The sequence below is a fragment of the Apus apus genome, chromosome 3 (genome assembly GCF_020740795.1).
Source record: "Apus apus isolate bApuApu2 chromosome 3, bApuApu2.pri.cur, whole genome shotgun sequence".
NCBI lineage: Eukaryota > Metazoa > Chordata > Aves > Apodiformes > Apodidae > Apus > Apus apus.
Genome location: NC_067284.1, coordinates 15,037,471 through 15,055,735, shown reverse-complemented (window position 1 = coordinate 15,055,735; position 18,265 = coordinate 15,037,471). Strand labels below are relative to the sequence as shown.

Genomic DNA, 18,265 nt, shown 5'->3' with positions numbered 1-18,265 from the left:
CACAAAATGGTATGAAACAACTAGTTTTGAGCTTTTTATAAGCCAAAAGCTTGTTTTACCAGATTGTTCAAATACATTTCAATTTTGAGTGATGATGTAAAATTATTTACAGGACTAATGTATAAGACAATTCCAGTGTACTCTGAAAATTCTGTTAATAGAGAATAAGGTTAGGTAAGCATAGTATGAGCTCAGTTCTCAATTACCTGTTTTTTATTCTGCTCAGACATTAGTCTGTATAAGTAGGCTATGTTGTAGAGTTTTAAACCAAATTTAAGTGCATTTCAGTAAATCACTATATGTTTGAATAGAAATTCACGTGAAGAAGGCCAATTGAATATTTTTATTTCAATATAATAATGCTAGGTTTTTAAATTTCCTGTGAATTTAATTTCTTTGTCTTCAGTCTCTTCTATAGTGTTATTTTTCTGTTTCTTTTTTTTTTTTTTTTTTTTTTTTTTTTTGCTGTTCACATCCTAGATCACATTATCATGTAGGCAAATGAAGTGAAATGTATTGATCTCCCAGTAGACTTTTAAAAAGTAAGGAAGTGTAGCAAGTCTTGGTGATGTTAATGCATTTTTAATTTATTAAAGTATGAACTGGTTTAAATTAAAAATCTAAATGTATCAGTGAAAGAGAAGGGGAATAGGATATTTAATTCATAGCACCCTAATTTAAATAAAAAAGAGGGAAGAAGAAGTTTGCCAACTGTTTATAGTTTTGCAGATGGACACAGGGATGGTACAGGGAAAGCTCTTGTGATTACATCTGAAGCAGGGCTTCCCTACACTCAAAGCTGGTGGTGAGGTCTGGGGCAACTACACATTTGCACGGATGGTTTATGTTCCTCTTTCCTTGACCATGATGCCTGTCAGTGAAGGGAGCACACCAGCAGATGCTGTATAGTTTGGGAGCTGAGATTACAGCCATCCTTTGGGAACGAGAACAATTTACACAGGATACACTCTCTCTAGGTTAAAAAGTAATCTTGCGTTCTCCTTGTTATAGAATTGTTCCTCTTTCCATGACATTAGTTTCCTTCTCCACCCCATAGATTAGTTTATTGATATAGGAATTTCTACTCTATAGAAATTTGACTTAGTAGCCCTGAAAGCCAGAGTTTCTTAGTCTGGTTCAGAGAAGCATGGTACTGATGTGACTGATATCTTCCCCTTTTGTCAGATGTGATTTCAGTGTGAAGCTTTTTGAACTGATTTTTGTTAATTCTTGGGAGCAAAGCCAAGACACAACTGATGTCTGTCAGAAGTAGAATAACTCTATTACAAGGATAACAAAACAAGTGACATCTTCTATAAATGTCTTCCCCAGTTCTGGGTTTCCCAGAGCATTCTGTCTTTCTGCTACTCGGCCTGAAAATATTTCACAGCTAGGGCTGTGTTTACATAGTGGCATTGCCAGACATCTCAAGGATTTTTGTTTTAAACAATGATTTATAAGAAATGAGAAGAAGTCATACAAGTTTGGGAGGACTAATTTAAGAAAATGGTGCTGCCCTTCAAGAAGATGATCTTTAAGGTGCTTGAAAATGTTTCCTCTGTCTTGTATGCAAGATTGTGGAGTGTCCTGCAGTTGTGGTAGTCCTTTGGACTTGTTTTTGCTTGTGTAGCTTTGTTGATGCCACCAGTGCTGTAGTATCATTTTATGGCCTTTTTTTTCTACTTGCTTTAAAAGAATGGTGGCGTAGTCATGTTCCTGGTGGAGGGAAAAGGGAGGAAGGCAGAGAGGGAGCCTAAAACTGATTACTGATATATCAAAAAAATCCTCTCAAAACAAACAAGCTAAGCCTCAAACAAAAAAACAGCAAACAACCCAAAACAAAGTAACCCTTGAAGTATGGAACTCAAAACACCAGGTAAAGTGTGTGGACAAGGTACAAGCAGACATAATGCTGTGTTGCATGATGTATGAAGAATAAAGACACATACTTGAAAGGTTTGTAAAACGTGCCTCCCTTTAGTATATTGTAAATACAGCTATGGACGATTGTTCTCTTATCATCCCTTTCTAAAACCTTACATTAGCTTTCTTTTTTTCTATTTTGTTAACTTGCAGCTATTGAAATTAGGAGTCTTCATAGTAACAACTTTTCTAATTATTGCTTTATTAGTTTAGTCTTTTTAGTTATTTATTTGCTGCTAATTTAGTTTACTTCATAGCCACTGGTGTGCAGTGTTCTTACTTTACTCCATCCAGTTTGAAGTCTTGGCATATTCATGCATGATGGATTCCTATAGAAACCTACTATCTATTTTCCAGTGTTCTAAAGGGAAAATTTAATAGCATAACTGGGTTCTTCAGTTGGTCTGCCTAGGGAGTATATACAGTACTGCTGGCAAATATTGCAAATATGTCTTATAGAGGACATTGTAGTGGTGTTTCATCTCTATCCCCTTGTTTTAATTGTTTTTAATTTTACAAATGGAATAATTTTGTTTTGAGCCATCTATTAGATAAAAGCATATTTGGAAGTTGAAATTTCTGTGGCACAGAAATATGTCAGGGCCAAAATAACCTTTTGCACTCCCACAGGGAAGATACAAAATCCAAAATACGTGCTTTCCAGTCTTGTCTTCCTTGATCAGCAAGAACAGTTTTTTTCCTTTTGCCTTAGAGAAAATTCTTCTTATGCAGCCTTACTTTAGGAGGGAGTGTGAGAGACAGTATGCTTTGTTAACAGATGCTGTTGTAGTTCCTTCTGCCTTTGACTGTGGACATTTAGTTTTGACTGCCTAAAACAATCTGAATTAATACTTTTTTTCCACTGTAAGCTTTTTGTTAATTCTTGTAAGTATTCTTTACTGCTCCCATATAAGCATGAGGGGTATGCATGCTTAACTGTATATACATCAGAAGAAATTATGTTCCTTGAAGTGTTAAGAGCATTTTGAGATACAGAAACTGTTCTTTAATTTTGTTACTCCTTGTCTTCCTCTCTGAGCTGTTACAAATTAAAATGAAAGTATCTTTACCTGTAATGGATGTCTGTTGTTTGTTCCTACACCTAAAAATGCTCATCTAAAGAGCCATATGCTTAATTGCAAATGACTTGTTTATAACTTGAGTGTTTCTGGGGCTATATTTTCCACTGAGAAGTGGTGTGTTCATGGAATCATGGTTTGTTTGTTTTTTTTTAATAGGTAAAGATAGAGTTTTCAACACCCCCTTGTGTGAACAAGGAATTGTTGGCTTTGGTATTGGAGTTGCTGTTGCAGGTTCTACAGCCATTGCAGAAATTCAGTTTGCAGATTACATTTTTCCAGCATTTGATCAGGTTAGTACTAATAAATTTGAGAGAAGTAAAGAAATCTTATGATTGTTCAAATTACTCTGTTAGTATTTACAGTTTGTTTGAATATGTAATTTTTGCAAATATATCCACAGCTGTATTACTGATGTTTATGCATGCTTTAAGTAAACAGGAAAGCACCAAGGCCAGTTTTGAAGGCTCATCAAATAATGGAGATTAAAGATGTGGTTTGAAGCAAATGTCTCTTTGTTTTTGTTTTTGGTTTTGTTGCTGTGTTGGCTTCAGCAGCCTTAAATTCCTCGGCTGTGTCTTCCCAACACCATCTCTCTGCTGCTGCAGCCAGCCATGTGTCCACAGAACAAACCACAGATTTGAACTGGGCTGATTGACAGTATGGGAATGGGGAAACAACTGGGTTATATGGCTGCTCCCGAGGCCTTGGCATCCGACTTGAGCAAAGTAAATTATTGCTTCATTTGCCTTGGAAAATGTTTGCTTTTCCACTGGCATAGAGGATTCCTTTGCTTCTCATTTGGTTCTCTGAGTCCCATGCATGGTGCAGATGATATAGTTACATTTCATGTATTGTAAAGGCTTAATATAACTGAAGATATTGGACTGAATGGTACTTTTGTACATAAATCTTCCTAGATTGTTAATGAAGCAGCAAAATATCGTTACCGCTCGGGAGATCTGTTTAATTGTGGAAACCTCACCATCAGAGCCCCCTGGGGCTGTGTGGGTCATGGTGCACTGTATCACTCTCAAAGTCCAGAAGCTTTTTTTGCTCACTGTCCAGGAATAAAGGTACAGTAACTCTTATTTTATGAAGATTCACATTGTTTGGTTGCTTTAGTTTGTTTGTTTTTTTTAATGGACCTGACTAACAATGACTAACAATGTCCCCTGCAGACCGGGAAAGAAGAATGGAAGTCAGTCCATAAAAAGTATCTGAATATATTAATTAAAAACTCTGTTAGAAGTTTTCAGTTACAGAAATTAAACTGTGTTGTTTGAGAATTTATAGCCATTTTTGTAGCCATCATTTAGTAGGCATAGGATTTTGTAATTGTGTGCTTTTTGCACTAAAGCCATTCATTTTACATCTCTTCTGTGTCCAGTATAGTGCAGAAACTAAATACTAACAATAAAAAATAGTACTTGGCTTTTTTTTTTTTTTTTTTTTTTTCTTTTCTGTGGTTCTTGAATAGTAGGTTTAGGCAAGCTTTCTGTCTGAGATGGTGACATCCCTTGAAGCAAGATTCCTAGAACTTGGATAACCTTCCTGGAGAAGAAGAGGAGTGGGATCTAGTAATTGCAGATTAACAGAGCACTGTTTGCCAGCTCTCAATTTTTTTCTGAGTAAATTTTTGTCTATGAACTTGTACTTCACTGTTAAATGGCATCCAGTCCACTGAGAAGTGACTCGTAGCTGGATTAATGTGGAAGACTTAAGCAAAGCCAGTATTTGTATGCTGAAGACCCATGTTCATTGTTTGTGTTGTTTAGACTATTGTCTGTATATGATTTTGGTGTTCTAAAACTTCAGATATTACTCATTTACAGGTAGGCCAAAGACATTTCTACTACTTTTTTCTCCTTACCTAAAATGTGAATAATTTAAGATTTTTTTTTATTTATTTCATGATATTTGAGGAACAGAATGCATTTTGGCTTTGAGCATTCTTTATGATCTTTGAGGTGTTCCTATTCTGAACTTGAAAATATTTCTTGGTATAGACAAAAGCAACGTAGAGTCTTTTGTCAGGTAATTGAATCTAATGGTTTCTTGAGCTTGTTTAAGAACTAGTGTAGTGTATTATCATATGAAAGCACAAGATAAATTATACGATTAAGATAAGGTTGACAGGTCTAGCTAATTTATGTTGATCTTGTTGGTCAATCTCAAATCTTTATATACTGACGCAAGTGCTGAGATGTAGTGGTCCACTCTTTAGATTAAAACCCTTTCTGATTCACAGCAACCTAGTACTACTGTGCTTAGTCTTCTGAATAAGTTGGTAAGTCAGATTTTTATTTAATTCCTCGAGGTAATTTAATTTCTTTTCTCTCATCTTTAATATTTCTTGTTAGTTTTTCACTTTCTTTCATGTTTCCTTGGATAAAGTGATAAAATAGGTTACTACCATGAACAGCTGTCATCTCAGTTAAAGGACTCGTTAAATTCTGTAAACTGATGGAACAATATACTAGCTTTTGATGCACAGAGAAGTATTTTAGACTCTATCTTTTGAATTTTCTATCTTTGTTGTTCCTTCAATATTTTTTGCAAAGCAGTTCATGAATGCAGCTAATAATGTTTAAGGTTTTATCTTCAAGGTTGCAGGTTCTTTTTTGAATGAATCCAAATGCAGCCCTTAACATATGAATCCAGAAATGCAGATGCATTTGCAAAAGTCCTGTATCTATGCATATTTTCTCCATATTACAGTAAGAAAGGCCATATATTACAAGCTAGGAAGGGTAGGATTGATGTTTGGGCAAAGTGGCTTTCAAAACTGCCCTCATTAAATTCTGTGTCAGGTTTCTGATTTTTGTTTTGTGTTTTTCTTAAGTCAAAGGTGAGGCTTAGATTTCCCAAGCAAAAGGGAGTTTGTTCAATTTTGGCTGTTCAAGGGTAGGATTGTAATCGTTAGTACTTAATTAAGCCTTGTTAGGATAAGTAGGACATTAGATTGATGTGTCTTTTATCTGCTGTTGTGAGGATGTGTGTCTTAATGGATCCGACTGTTGTCCAAAATTATTTTATTGGCTCTTTCCATTCCACTCCAGATTATTTGCTGTCATGGCTAGAAGTTTTCTTTCCATTTCCAGCTTAAATGTGTTCCTAAGTTGTATATTTAACTTATCTGTCCTTCATCTTCCCTTTTATATACTAAAAGAACAATTGTTTTCTCTTCTGTCTTTGTTTTGTTAGACTAAACAAATAAAACTGTCAAGAGATGTTAACAATATCTGGAACTCTTTTGGCACCTGTTGTATTAATTTTCTTTCAAAACAGTTGATATAGTCAGGAAGTATTCCAGCTGAATTTCTAGCAGTGATTTCTACAATAGCACTAACACTTGGTTGGATATATTATTATCCTCTTTTAGGACTGTACTTCATAGTGTCCTAGTCATCCTTTGAGCAGATAATAAATTCAGATCTGAATTTCTACTGCTGAGTTTTAAATTAATAGCAAAAATGTAGTCCTTAGTGACTTTTTACTATTCGGTTTGCTTTTCCTTTTGTCAGTCATGTCCTCAATGTGAACTCGGTATTTTGGTATCATCATCTGTAGTAGTAGTGACTCTCAGCTTTTGAATAGTTTTCTTTACCATGTTCTGACTTAACCTCGTCAATGAGTAAGGTGAATAAATACTTGCCTAAAAATGATCCCTAAGGAGCTGCACTAGTATCATCCATTAGTTGGGTAATTTCATAGAATGGTTTAGGCTGGAAGGGACCTTAAATATCTGGTTCCAACCTCCCTGCACGGTCAGGGACACCTCCCACTAGACCAGGTTGCTCCAAACCCCATCCAGTCTGGCCTTGAACACTTCCAGGTATGGGGCATCCACAGCCTCCCATGGCAACCTGTTCCAGTGTTTCACCACCTTCCCAGGAAAGAATTTCTTACTAATGTCTAACCTAAATCTACCCTCTTCCAGTGTAAAGCCATTACCCCTTGTCCTCTCACTACAAGCCCTTGTAAAAAGCCCCTCCTCCGCTTTGCTGTAGCCCTTTCAGGTACTGGAAGGCTGCCGTAAGGTCTCCCCGGAGCCTTCTCTCCTCCAGGCTGAACAACCTCAACTCTCTCAGCCTATGTTCATTGGAGGGGTGCTCCAGCCCTTTGATCATCTTTGTAGCCCTCCTCTGGACTAACAGCTCCATGTCGAAATGGGGTCTCATGACAGTGGAGTAGAGGAGGAAGATCACCTCCCTTGACCTGCTGGCCACACTTCTTTTGATGCAGCCCAGGATACAGTTGGCTTTCTGGGCTGCAAGTGCACATTGCTGGCTCCTGTTGAGCTTCTCATCAAGTACAACCCCCAAGTACTTTTCCTCAGGGCAGTTCTCAGTCCACTCTCTGCCCAGCCTGTGACTGTGCTTGGGATTGCTCAAGTGCAGCACTTGGCCTTGTTGAACTTGATGAGGTTGTTATGGGCCTGCTTGTCAAGGTCCCTCTGGATGGTCTCACTTCCCTCCAGTGTGTCGACCAGACACCAGATGGTGTTGTCAGTGAACTTGCATTTCCCATGTGTCTGTTACCAGATGCTTTGGTGAATTGTTAATAGAGAGCTTTTCCCTTGTTTATAAAAATCACCAAGTTAATTTGGTATGATGACAGATTTAGGTTGTGTTTTGACTCTTTTCTACTACTTTTATATAATTAAATATTATTCTTTAAAAATATTTAGAAGGCTTGGAGACTTGTGGAGGCAGTAAGTTAACATGTTTGTAGCTCCTTGTTTTTTTTTTTTTTTTTTTTTGTATACAAGTCCTGCAACTAATGTTTTCAGTCAGAGAGGGCCACTTAAAACTTCACAGCTATGAAAATGTTTGCAAGTAGATGTCACACTGCATGTGCCAGATCTTGGATGTCTGGGATGTAAATCAGCTGGTCCTTCTGGTTTGAGAGAATTGAGTTTTGAGGTTCTATTTTCATTTAAGCTGTGATAATTTGTTAATTTTCTGTTCGTAATCAGCATTTTTTTATTTACTGGTCTGTTGGCAAATCAATTATGCTTTTTCCTTCCATGTATTCAGATTGCATCTGGTTGCCTTGCTTAGTTTTCTCTTTGCTTGATAATTTAGTTTCAGGTGTTTTTTGGTATTTGTTAATTTCCAAGATGAAAATTTTCAGACTTCTAAGACAAGCAAAGGAATAAGCTTTAAATAGCTATTTCCTCTTGTAGTCTTCAAAACTTACTGGACTAGGTCTGAGTAGCTTCCAGGCCTGCTCTAATGAGTCTTGACTCAAGCAACTGAGGATAACTCAGCTGAATGTTTTTTGTTATACATCTACATTTATTGTACTGACGTTTTGTTTTTTTTTTTATTGGATTGACTTTATTTTGTTTCTTCTACATCAAAATGTTATTGTTAGATGTTGATTCTGCCTTGTCAGAAGGGACTCCATTAGTGTATATAAGTCATGGTGTAAAGCTGAACTATGCAAGTCTAATCGATGGATGAAATAAAATTCAGTGTGCGTTACTAACGTAGTACTGGTGTTAATTCATTTTGTAAGAACTGCTCAATCTGTACATAAGTTTATTTAAAGCATATAATAACTTGTTTTTTTAATATTAGTTTAAAATTTTGTAGCAGAATTGCATTATTAAGAAAGTAAATATTTAAAACATGTTTTTACAGGTTGTTATTCCAAGGAGTCCTCTTCAGGCCAAAGGACTGCTGCTTTCATGCATAGAGGACAAAAATCCATGCATATTCTTTGAACCTAAAATACTTTACCGAGCTGCAGGTAAAGATCTATATGCTGTATTTTTCAATAAAGCAACATTTATTTTTTTTTTGCACATATCTGTTGATAGTCATAGCTAAGAAAATACTGTGGCAGAAGTCTTGACTTGTTTTATCTCTATGTTCGAGGGTTGTGTTTTTAGAGTAATTTTGAAAACAGAGTAATATTTCTAAATTCAACTGCAAAAATAAATGTACATTTACAGTCTGATTCATGCTCAATTAACTTGGAAGTAGTATGCTTTGTACAGTCTTAGGTTAAAAAATAAATAAATAGAACCAAAGAATAAAAAGGGAAAGATTTAGAAAGCAGACATCAAAGCTACAAAAAATAGCAGAATAACCAAGTAACAAACAGGATGTTTGGGATGGGATAACTAAGTAACAATAGGATATTGATAAACTGCTTATTTGCTATATTATTTTCAAAAAAGACCCAGTATTGCAATTAGCAATGTAATTTAAATGTGGAACAACTATTTTTAGTGTGGTGTGATGTACCCAAATGGGTATAACATTCCTTAAATTCAGTGTGCTCTGAGAGTTGACTGAAATCTAGCAATAAAGAACTCTGACCCTTCAGTTAGATGAAGTAGTTTGGAAGATGAACTTAAAGAGTCCTGTTGAACAAAATAAAAAAATAGAATTTTGAAATTCTTGTCTTTAAAACAACCCCCCCTTTTTTTTTTTTTCCCCCAGTATCTACAGGTCACAAATACAGACTTTACAGTTAATAAAATACTTACTTTCATAGTGGAATGAATGGCTGCATCAATATTGCACAGCTTTTAAGATTACAGGGAGGTTTTTGTGTTTGAGGAAATGACTTATGAAGTAATTGCTGGGTTGTTTAGTGAGCATAAATCGTCCTTGTGATTGAAATGTTGAGTAAAGACATCCTGAAACAGTGGTTAATGTGGTTCATGTGCTGGTCAATAACCAACCACAGCATTGCTGCAAGATGATGTTGGTAGTTTCTGAAGGCCTGTGCTCTCCTGTATTCTGGTGGGCTGACTTTCAGAGATATTATCTACATTTTTGTCCTAAAATGTCTAAGAACATCAGTTCAGTGATTTAGGCTGAGATTTATAGTACAGTTGTGTTAACATGTGATCAGGATAATTGTGGCAGGTAAATTCCTTAATTTTGAGATACTTTTGAGTGGACTTTTTATTATTTCTACAATATAAAGCAGGGATATTTTATTACATGAAAAGGTTTTGATATTCCTCTTATTTTCATGGAAAATCTTTCCCTTTGTCATCGTTAGTTCATCTTAACTGTTTAGCTAGGTGGAGTCAGCTTGAACTGGGAGAGTGGTATCTGGGAAAATGAATCTTCCTTGGAGTTCCTCCTTATGCTGGTAGCAGTGGTCAGTGTTTCTTGCAATTCCATCATAGAAACAGGGTGGTCTGATGAATTCAGAAATGGACCAGGGTGATTATGATTGTTTGGTCCAGAGACAAGAGTAATAAAACACTGGCCTGATTAACAAGAAGAGGATAGATGTTGGAAATAAGGATTTTATGGGACCATCTTGTGTTTTCAGTAAAGCAAATTCTTCCTGTATCACACATTGTGTTGCTTCTAGCTGGAGAAAGAAGACAGTACAGATTCAGAAATTTGCTAACAGAGTGAGCTTGAACTGTATGTATCTCTTTCCATTAGTGTCACAAAACACTAGAGTGTCTTCCCAAGGCTGGGAACATACAGGCTTCCCAAAACAAGAAGACAAAACGGTATCAGGTGTCCTCTGTTGCTTTGCTTCTCTCTTTTTAAAAAAAAATTATTTTCCTTCTTTTTTGAGGGGGCAGGATATGGCAAATTACTGACTACTACCAGAAACTTCCACATTGACATTGACACATTTTTAGGAGAAAGACAAGAAGTTAGTATAAAATATGCTATAAAGCCCCACCCAGTATTTGGGACCTCACTGTTTCAGATAAAAGTAATTTATTTTATTTATTTCAAAGGCCTTGAATAATTAAAATAGGTTGTCCCTACCATATAATTTTTTTTTGTTCTGGCTTCTTGTGAAGAGGCAAGTTTGTTGCAGAGAACTTCATGATTGATGTTCCAGTGTGTGTGGAGGGACTTCACTGAAAAATTAAGGTGTCAAAGACAATAATAGGAAGTAGTGTTTTCTGTCTATAAAATTAATGTAGGCATTTGAACTTCATCATTCTCCTCTAATGGAATTTTCTTTCTCTCTATGAGGCTTCTAAGTAGCTATCTGTGATATTTTGTTCAGTTGCTAATATCTTTGAAATTTCAGCTGAAAATAGGCTGTAGATGGGATAGTCTTTAAAATATAGATCTTTGTTCATGTGGGCTGAAGCTATTAATGCTTTGTTTAAAATAAACAAAACAAAAAAACTACCAACCAAAGGAAAAAACACAACAAAAGCCCCACACGCACTGCACCCCAACCAAACAAAAAATCTGTGCCCTCTGCTTCTGCCCTCAAGTGGTGGAACTATGGTTGAAATTAACTGTTGGGTGATAAAGATGGAAGGTAAAATCTATCTAGCTTAGGATGGATAACCTAAAGTTGCTTTTTGAGAATGCTAAGCAGGCTGCCAGGTAATTTTTTTATGGAAGCTCTTGTGCAGAACCAACCTTGTGATTTTGCATCTCATGCATACCTCCAGTGAACTATATAGGCCCTCTTAATTGCTTTCAAGGTTGGGTGTTTATAGGGGTTTTGGGTTTTTTTGATGACATTTCAATATTCAAGAATAGATTTTTTTCATAATGGTAAGTAAATAATCTTTTAAAGTGTTTTGAAACATAAACATAAATCTGGTCTCCAAGGGAAATCAGAGCTGTAGCACAAAATATGTCAGTGTGACTATTACATGAGTATTGTGAATTGCTTGCTGTTGTTTTTTGAATAATGTATTTAGCTGGATGTCTTCCCCAGATTTGCTTATTCAAATACGTTGTATGCTTATTCAGACATGAGGTAAAGCTATTAAATGAACATTTGATTCTATTTGAATATTTTATTATTTGCTATCCAAACCTGCCTTTGTGCACACCCAAGAATAAAATCAGGGCCTTAAATCTTCACCTCAGTAATCCCTGGGAGAAAGATGAATATAAAAGTTACATTGCCTTAAGTTCACCACATTCACACTGTTATGAACTGAGGAGAAAAGACAACTTTAAAATTGAAGGACAGCTTTGCAAGAACCTTTTGAAAACATTTTCCAGTTCATTCAAGAAGTAACTCACACCTTAGATATCTGAGAGCCCTAGTAATACTAAAAGGAGAGAGTGGACTTAACGGTAAAATCTTAAACTTTGCCAGGGTGTCTGTTAATAGTAAGTTTTAAAAGTTACCAAAAATAACTGTCTATTTTATTTGAATTAAATACAGTTGATGCATCTTGTATTTTGCATTAGCTCTGATGTGCAACCAATTTGAAGTAGCCACTATACACAGATATTGGTGTTTAGGTATATGGAACATGTTACCTATGTGGATGTATATAATATAGATGTATTATATGAATGTAAAACATATATTATAAAGCAGTAACTGGATCAGAAAAGAAAAAGTATATTTAACATATAGTAGGTGTAGCTAGTGATAGCATATTTTTTCTTCCCATTGTCTGAAACAGCGCAGAGCTGCATGTGTGGCTCAGCCCCCCTTGCAGCACCCTCCCCTGCACAGGGTAGGAGTGACATTACACAGAGTTAAGGAAGGATTCCAGAAGAAGCTGGGGCTGACCATATGGTCAGGCACAGGCCTTGATCAGACAAACATGCTAACTGGACTTGTTGTATATGCAGCTGGCCACTTCTATAAACCTTCCTAATTGTTCCCCACCTTTTTCATCCCCAGCCCTCTTCACCTTCACATGTCCTCCTCAGTTGGTGTAGTTCCACTCATGCCCCTCACACTCTGGGTTCTCAGGTTTGAATGCTCAGGTTTGTCAGTTGCAAACTCCTGTTTTGCCCATAGTTTCTTGATAGCCCTTCACTCAGTATGCCTCAACAGGTTTGTTCCCTGCCTTTATCTCTGTTATGTTTGTCTTCAGGTTTTGTGTCTCTGTATATTTTGTTTATAGATTCACCTTTTATCTTTATTATCCCATTTGACAAGGTCCTACATCAGGTAATCTTACTGAAGAAAACACTCCTAAATTCCCCATACCCCTATCAATAAGTGGACTGAGTAGGTTTGATTCTGGTTACTGCCTCTCTCATAATTTGTTGGTTAAGTTTGTGTCCCTGCATGTTCTTCCTTATGGCTTCTCCCTCTTCCTGTTACGTCCTTTTACATTGAAAAGATCCTTGTCCACACACACTTAAGGGAGCAGATGCTCTCTCCTTCCACTTAACCTTACTGTGGTCATCAGAGGTTTTGTGTATGTTAATTTGCCTTGTAGAAAATTAGAAAGGAGCAAAGAAATGTAAGCCTTTCTGGATAAAAGTCCAGAATTGAATATACAAGTAGGCGTATATAGAGAGAATTTCAGTTACTGGTTAACTTATGAGATTACAATGTTATTGAAAGTGCCGTGGTGATGTCCCCCTAAATGTCAGAGATACTAAGAAAATATCTGAATTAAAAAGAAAAAGGAGTCTTTGATTTATAAAAAGTAGTTAACAGCCTGTGCGGTGTCAAGAGCACATAATGATTATGAATAAAAGGAAAAGATGAGTCACCTTGACATTATCAGGTTTAGACATCTTGTGGAGAACCTACTCTGATGTTTTTTGACCTTTTCAGTTTCATTTAATTGTACTATATATGACATTGGTGGTGTAGAAATAAATACGACTTGCATCAGTGGTTGTTATAGAGACAAGACAGGTAAGATGAGAAAACGTGTTTTCTTTATGCTGTTCAGATTGCTCTTTTAGAGAAAGCAACAGATGGTGCAGCCTCTCAGAATTAACATCATGGCCCTTTCTCTTTGATAATTGTGACTGTTTGTTAATTGCTTTTTAAAAATCTGTATTTGACATATTTGATTTAAAATATTCATGTATATCTTTGGTAATAGATGAATGGGCTGCTTTGTATAAACATTGCCCTGATATATATACATAATATAATCTCATATGCTGCTTTTCATCATTGCTAGTGGAGGGAGGAGTTTTTGCAAAGGTATTTTTATAAAATCCTGCCAAATCTGAACTTCCCTATACATTTTTGGAAAATGCAATTTTGCATTTAAAAGTGTAAGGAATTCTAGATGAGCACATCCAATGGACGTCTTGTTGCAGAATGGTTTACCTATAATAAAAAATTAGTTAATTTGTTTAATGTTATTATTAATTTCCCTAAGTGAATAAAACCATTACACAGAGAAGGAGCTCTTTTTGTATCACGTACACTTTCCTGTTCTTCCTCTGGTGCATCCTGTTCTCATTCATGTCAGTTGCCTGGGTTTTCACTTGAAGGTCCAGTGGCATCTTTTTAAGGTTCTTGTTCTCCAGGACTCATATAGATGGCAATCCCATAAAAAAGATAGTTATGCCATGCCAATTAGTATGGTTGTGGGTTTAGTTATCTTTCAGGATCTCTGTTCTTTGGTCTGGTCTGTTTTACTGTTAACCAGAAATGTGCAGGGAGCAAGGGCTGGATGTGCCTTTCCTTTATTTCTTTCCCTGCCTTGTATTCCTTTAGCCACTTGCTATTCAAAGAAACTATTACAGAAAGAAACGGATATTTTAACACATTCAAATAGTAGTTTTCAAAGAGAAGTGATTTTGTGCTATGTTTAAAAGCACCTTGTGTTTAAAATTATTTTTTTCTTCTTTCTTCCTTGATTTAATGGACATGTCTCTTGAGTTATGTTGGAAAAAAGAATGATTTAGTTAATATGTATGTGTCCTCTGTTCCTGTTCAGGTGAAGTGAGGTATCTCTAATGTGAACATAGGCAAACATGTTTTTAACTGTGATGGTGGTCAGACTCTGGAACAGGTTGCCCAGAGAGGTTTTTGGAGTTTCTGTCCATGGAAATATTCAAAACTGAACTGGATGTGGTCCTGATGAGGCTCTAGGTGACCTTGCTCTGAACAGGGGTGGGCCTTGGACTAGGTGATCTCCAGAGGCTGCTTCCTACCTTAGCCATTCTGTGATTCTGTGAAATTTATAGCATTTAGATATTATTACTGGCAAAAAAATTATTCAGAATTATTAAATATTAAAAATTATTAAAATAATCTTCTGTAACAACAGCAACAAAAAAATCACTACTTCTCGTATTGAAAAGTTGTATTTATAACTTATAAGCCAGGTAATTGTACTGGTATTGGATCTGCCATACCCATGAAGGAAAAATACAAAGCACTCAATTTCTCCTGCTGGTATCACTAAGTAGGATTCTTAATCATAACTTCAGGAAACAATTTTGTTCAGCAGGAACTCAAGAACTATTTTATGAACTATGAAATATGTTAACAAAAAGTAGAGTGCTTTCTTTATAAATTGCCTTCATATATTTAGAAACAGTTGCATAGAATTCCCCCCCTTATCACTCAAATTTATTTAAGAAGTCTTATTTGACTTACTGGTGCATAGACAAGTTCATGGTTAGATCAATGATGTCTCTTATCCGTGTTAATCATTAAAACAGTCAATATATAGTGCATTGAAGCAGTGATCCAAAACTAGCATAACTGACCTAATGTGTTTAAATCTGAAAATTAGTAAAGTGTCTTGAGTGGAACCACTTGAAGTATCTTACAGAAGACAAGATGCTTAATTTGGCTATCTAATTGTGAATAGTTTTGGTGAACAGGTAACTTTTTTTCAAAGGAAGACTATTTAGACTAATTTAAAGGTGCTCTAATCACAAGTTCTTGCTCACACTTTGTGTGTAAGTTCTGAAAACCTTTTATCTGTATTTAGACATCAGACTGTGGAGCATCATTTTTGGCAGATACCAGAAGGGCACTAGCACAGCTTTTCCTTGTTGTCTGAGTGTTTAATGATGCTTATTAGAATACTGCAGTAGTTACTTGAGATTTCTTATCAATTGTAGTAGTGTCTGTCTTTAATCTGATGCTGATATTTTGATTGAGGTACACCAGCATTTAATACTATGATTGCTGGGTATGTGTTTATCTTATTTCTGTGGTATATGACACCATTCAAACACTACACTGAATGTGTTTTTAAGACTATAATTAAAAATATTTTTAATTACATCTAAACCTTTGAAATGAAGGCTAATACTCTGTTATTTTGGTCTGTTGTTTTAGGTTGCATTAACATTGAAGAAAATTTTTAGTGTATAATTCTATGGGATAATATTGAATAGTAAAGGAATGGAATGCTTATCTTTTCCCTGTGTTTTTATTTATTCAGTGGAACAAGTTCCTGTGGAGCCCTATAACATTCCACTGTCTCAAGCTGAGGTGCTGCAGACGGGCAGTGATGTGACACTGGTTGCTTGGGGCACTCAGGTTGGTAAGGCTCTTACAAGCTATTTGTCATCCAGCAGAGCCTAGGCCAAGAGTTAGGTGATGTTCAAATAGTGTTGCATTCAGGCTGAAGTGCCAGACAATAAACTTTGTGCAGCTTCCATGACTATATTCTTGAATAAATGATTGCCAATGTTTATGTTTATATAAAACCTGATTTTTATTATATAAGATTTTACTTATTTTGGTTGAAGCTGACTCTGGAAATGTGGAAGAGGTACTTGTGGAGGAGGTTAATGGTTTATCTGTAATTATGGAAGTGGTATATTTAAGAATGGAGCAGTGAGATGTAACTCTGAAGGAAGGCAATGGGAAAGGAGAGTTCAAAGTACTGTTCTGAAAGAAAAGTATAGATTTTTACTGCACAATTAAAAAAAGTTCAGTCTGGGGTTCCCTTATACAGAGAGTTAAAATCCACTGAACATTTAATGCAAACAGAGATTGATACAGTTTTGATTCTAAAAGTTATATAGAAAAGCTGTTCAAGAACATGATTGGACTTTCCCCCCAAATTACGATGTGCAAATATTGAAAAATCTGGTAAAAAGATAAATACATTGTCCTGATTGGGGCAAGATAGCAGAGGAGATGTATGTGCATAAAACAAGATTTACTGTAGATAGTAAAAGGGTCTTAAAGATTAAACTAAAAAGGCATAAATCAGGTTATATGAGTGTTAGGATATTGGGGTGGCAAAATATGGCATTGGGGTAACAAAATAAGAAGGTACCTTAACAATAAAATATACACATAATAGCTAACTAGTCAGTAACTATTACACAAAGGTTAATTGTTTGAATGCCAGCAACTTATTGATAGACCCTTATCTTGGATCTAAAACAATTATTTAAAATAATACCTGTGTGTGATAACACAGTGATTGCAGTATTTTAAAAACATCCTAAAGTTCCAAAGCTTCCAAAGATATGAACAAGAAGTCATGTATAGGGATTTGGTATTTCTTACCCTTTATTTGGTTTCAGTTGCGTGTCCCTTTCTCTCAACCTCTTGAGGAGAAACTGCTGGAGCAGACATCTCTGCTGGAGGGGAGAAGGTCCAGCACACCTTCTAGGGAAAGTGTTCAGGACTCTCTCTGATAAAAGATGGGACCAGGATTTTACAGAATAAAGTGATTGGCTGCTGTCATTTAACTACTTAGCCATACCTCCAAAATCATCTGTTGGAGAACAAAAAGAGAAACAAAGGAAAAACCAAGAAATCCTTTTCCCTCATTAAACAAATTCTTTTGTTTATCTCTCTGTTCTTGTTTGGTTTCAGTTTGGCCAAGCTGGGCTCCATGTTTTTCCACACAGGAGAACAGCTGGCAGCATAAACATCAGCTTGGCCTTCGACTGGTAGTTTCAAGATTGTTACCAGTTCAGATTTTACTATGCACTGTGCTTTCCATGGAAACTCTGCAAATCCAGGCTAAGGGCAGGGAAGCTGAGAGAGAGTGTGAAATGGAGAGATAAAGAGCAGTTAAATCACAAAGGGAAACTGAGGCAGAGTGTCCTGCTAAATTCAAATTCATTTTCTGTAACTCTTGAAAATGAACATGTGTCTTTTTTGGAATTGCCAGAAAAATATTTTTATTGCCTTTAAGTTAGAATTAAGAATTAAGAAATTGCTGTTTTTCTGGCCTAATTATGTCTGAGAAGCTTTTATCATAGAGAGTGGTATAACTCATCATAAGAATATTGAATTAATTTCTGAGATTGTGGGGTTTTTTTTCCTTTCCTTTTTGTTTGAAAGCTGTAATTTTCAGTGCTTTTCTGTGGTAGTTTCCTTGTCCTGAGAGTACTTGATCTCCTTTACATCCATGGTTATTCCTGCTAGCCTTTGATACTTTGCACTGACATTAAATTATGGACTCCTTCAATATCTTTACTTGTACTTACTTCTCCACCAGAAAATGGTTTCTATAATTCTTTGAACTATATAGTTCTCTTTTGAAAGTGCAATTTTTTTCTCAATTTGGATGAAATCTTAGTATTCATCGTATTCCCAAAAACTGAATTGAAAAAGTAATAACTTGAAAGCTGGCTATGGAG

General features: G+C 35.8%; 1 protein-coding gene across 2 annotated transcripts in view; it reads left to right on the top strand.

Moving 5' to 3' along the window:
• Positions 1-18,265, top strand: part of BCKDHB (branched chain keto acid dehydrogenase E1 subunit beta) — a 156,910-nt gene that overhangs the window by 19,645 nt on the left and 119,000 nt on the right. For both annotated transcript variants that reach the window (XM_051616000.1, XM_051615999.1), the window contains exons 4-7: positions 3,162-3,295; positions 3,923-4,078; positions 8,654-8,762; positions 16,099-16,196. In XM_051616000.1, coding sequence (XP_051471960.1) covers positions 3,162-3,295; positions 3,923-4,078; positions 8,654-8,762; positions 16,099-16,196 — 497 coding nt within the window. The remainder of the gene's footprint in view (positions 1-3,161; positions 3,296-3,922; positions 4,079-8,653; positions 8,763-16,098; positions 16,197-18,265) is intronic.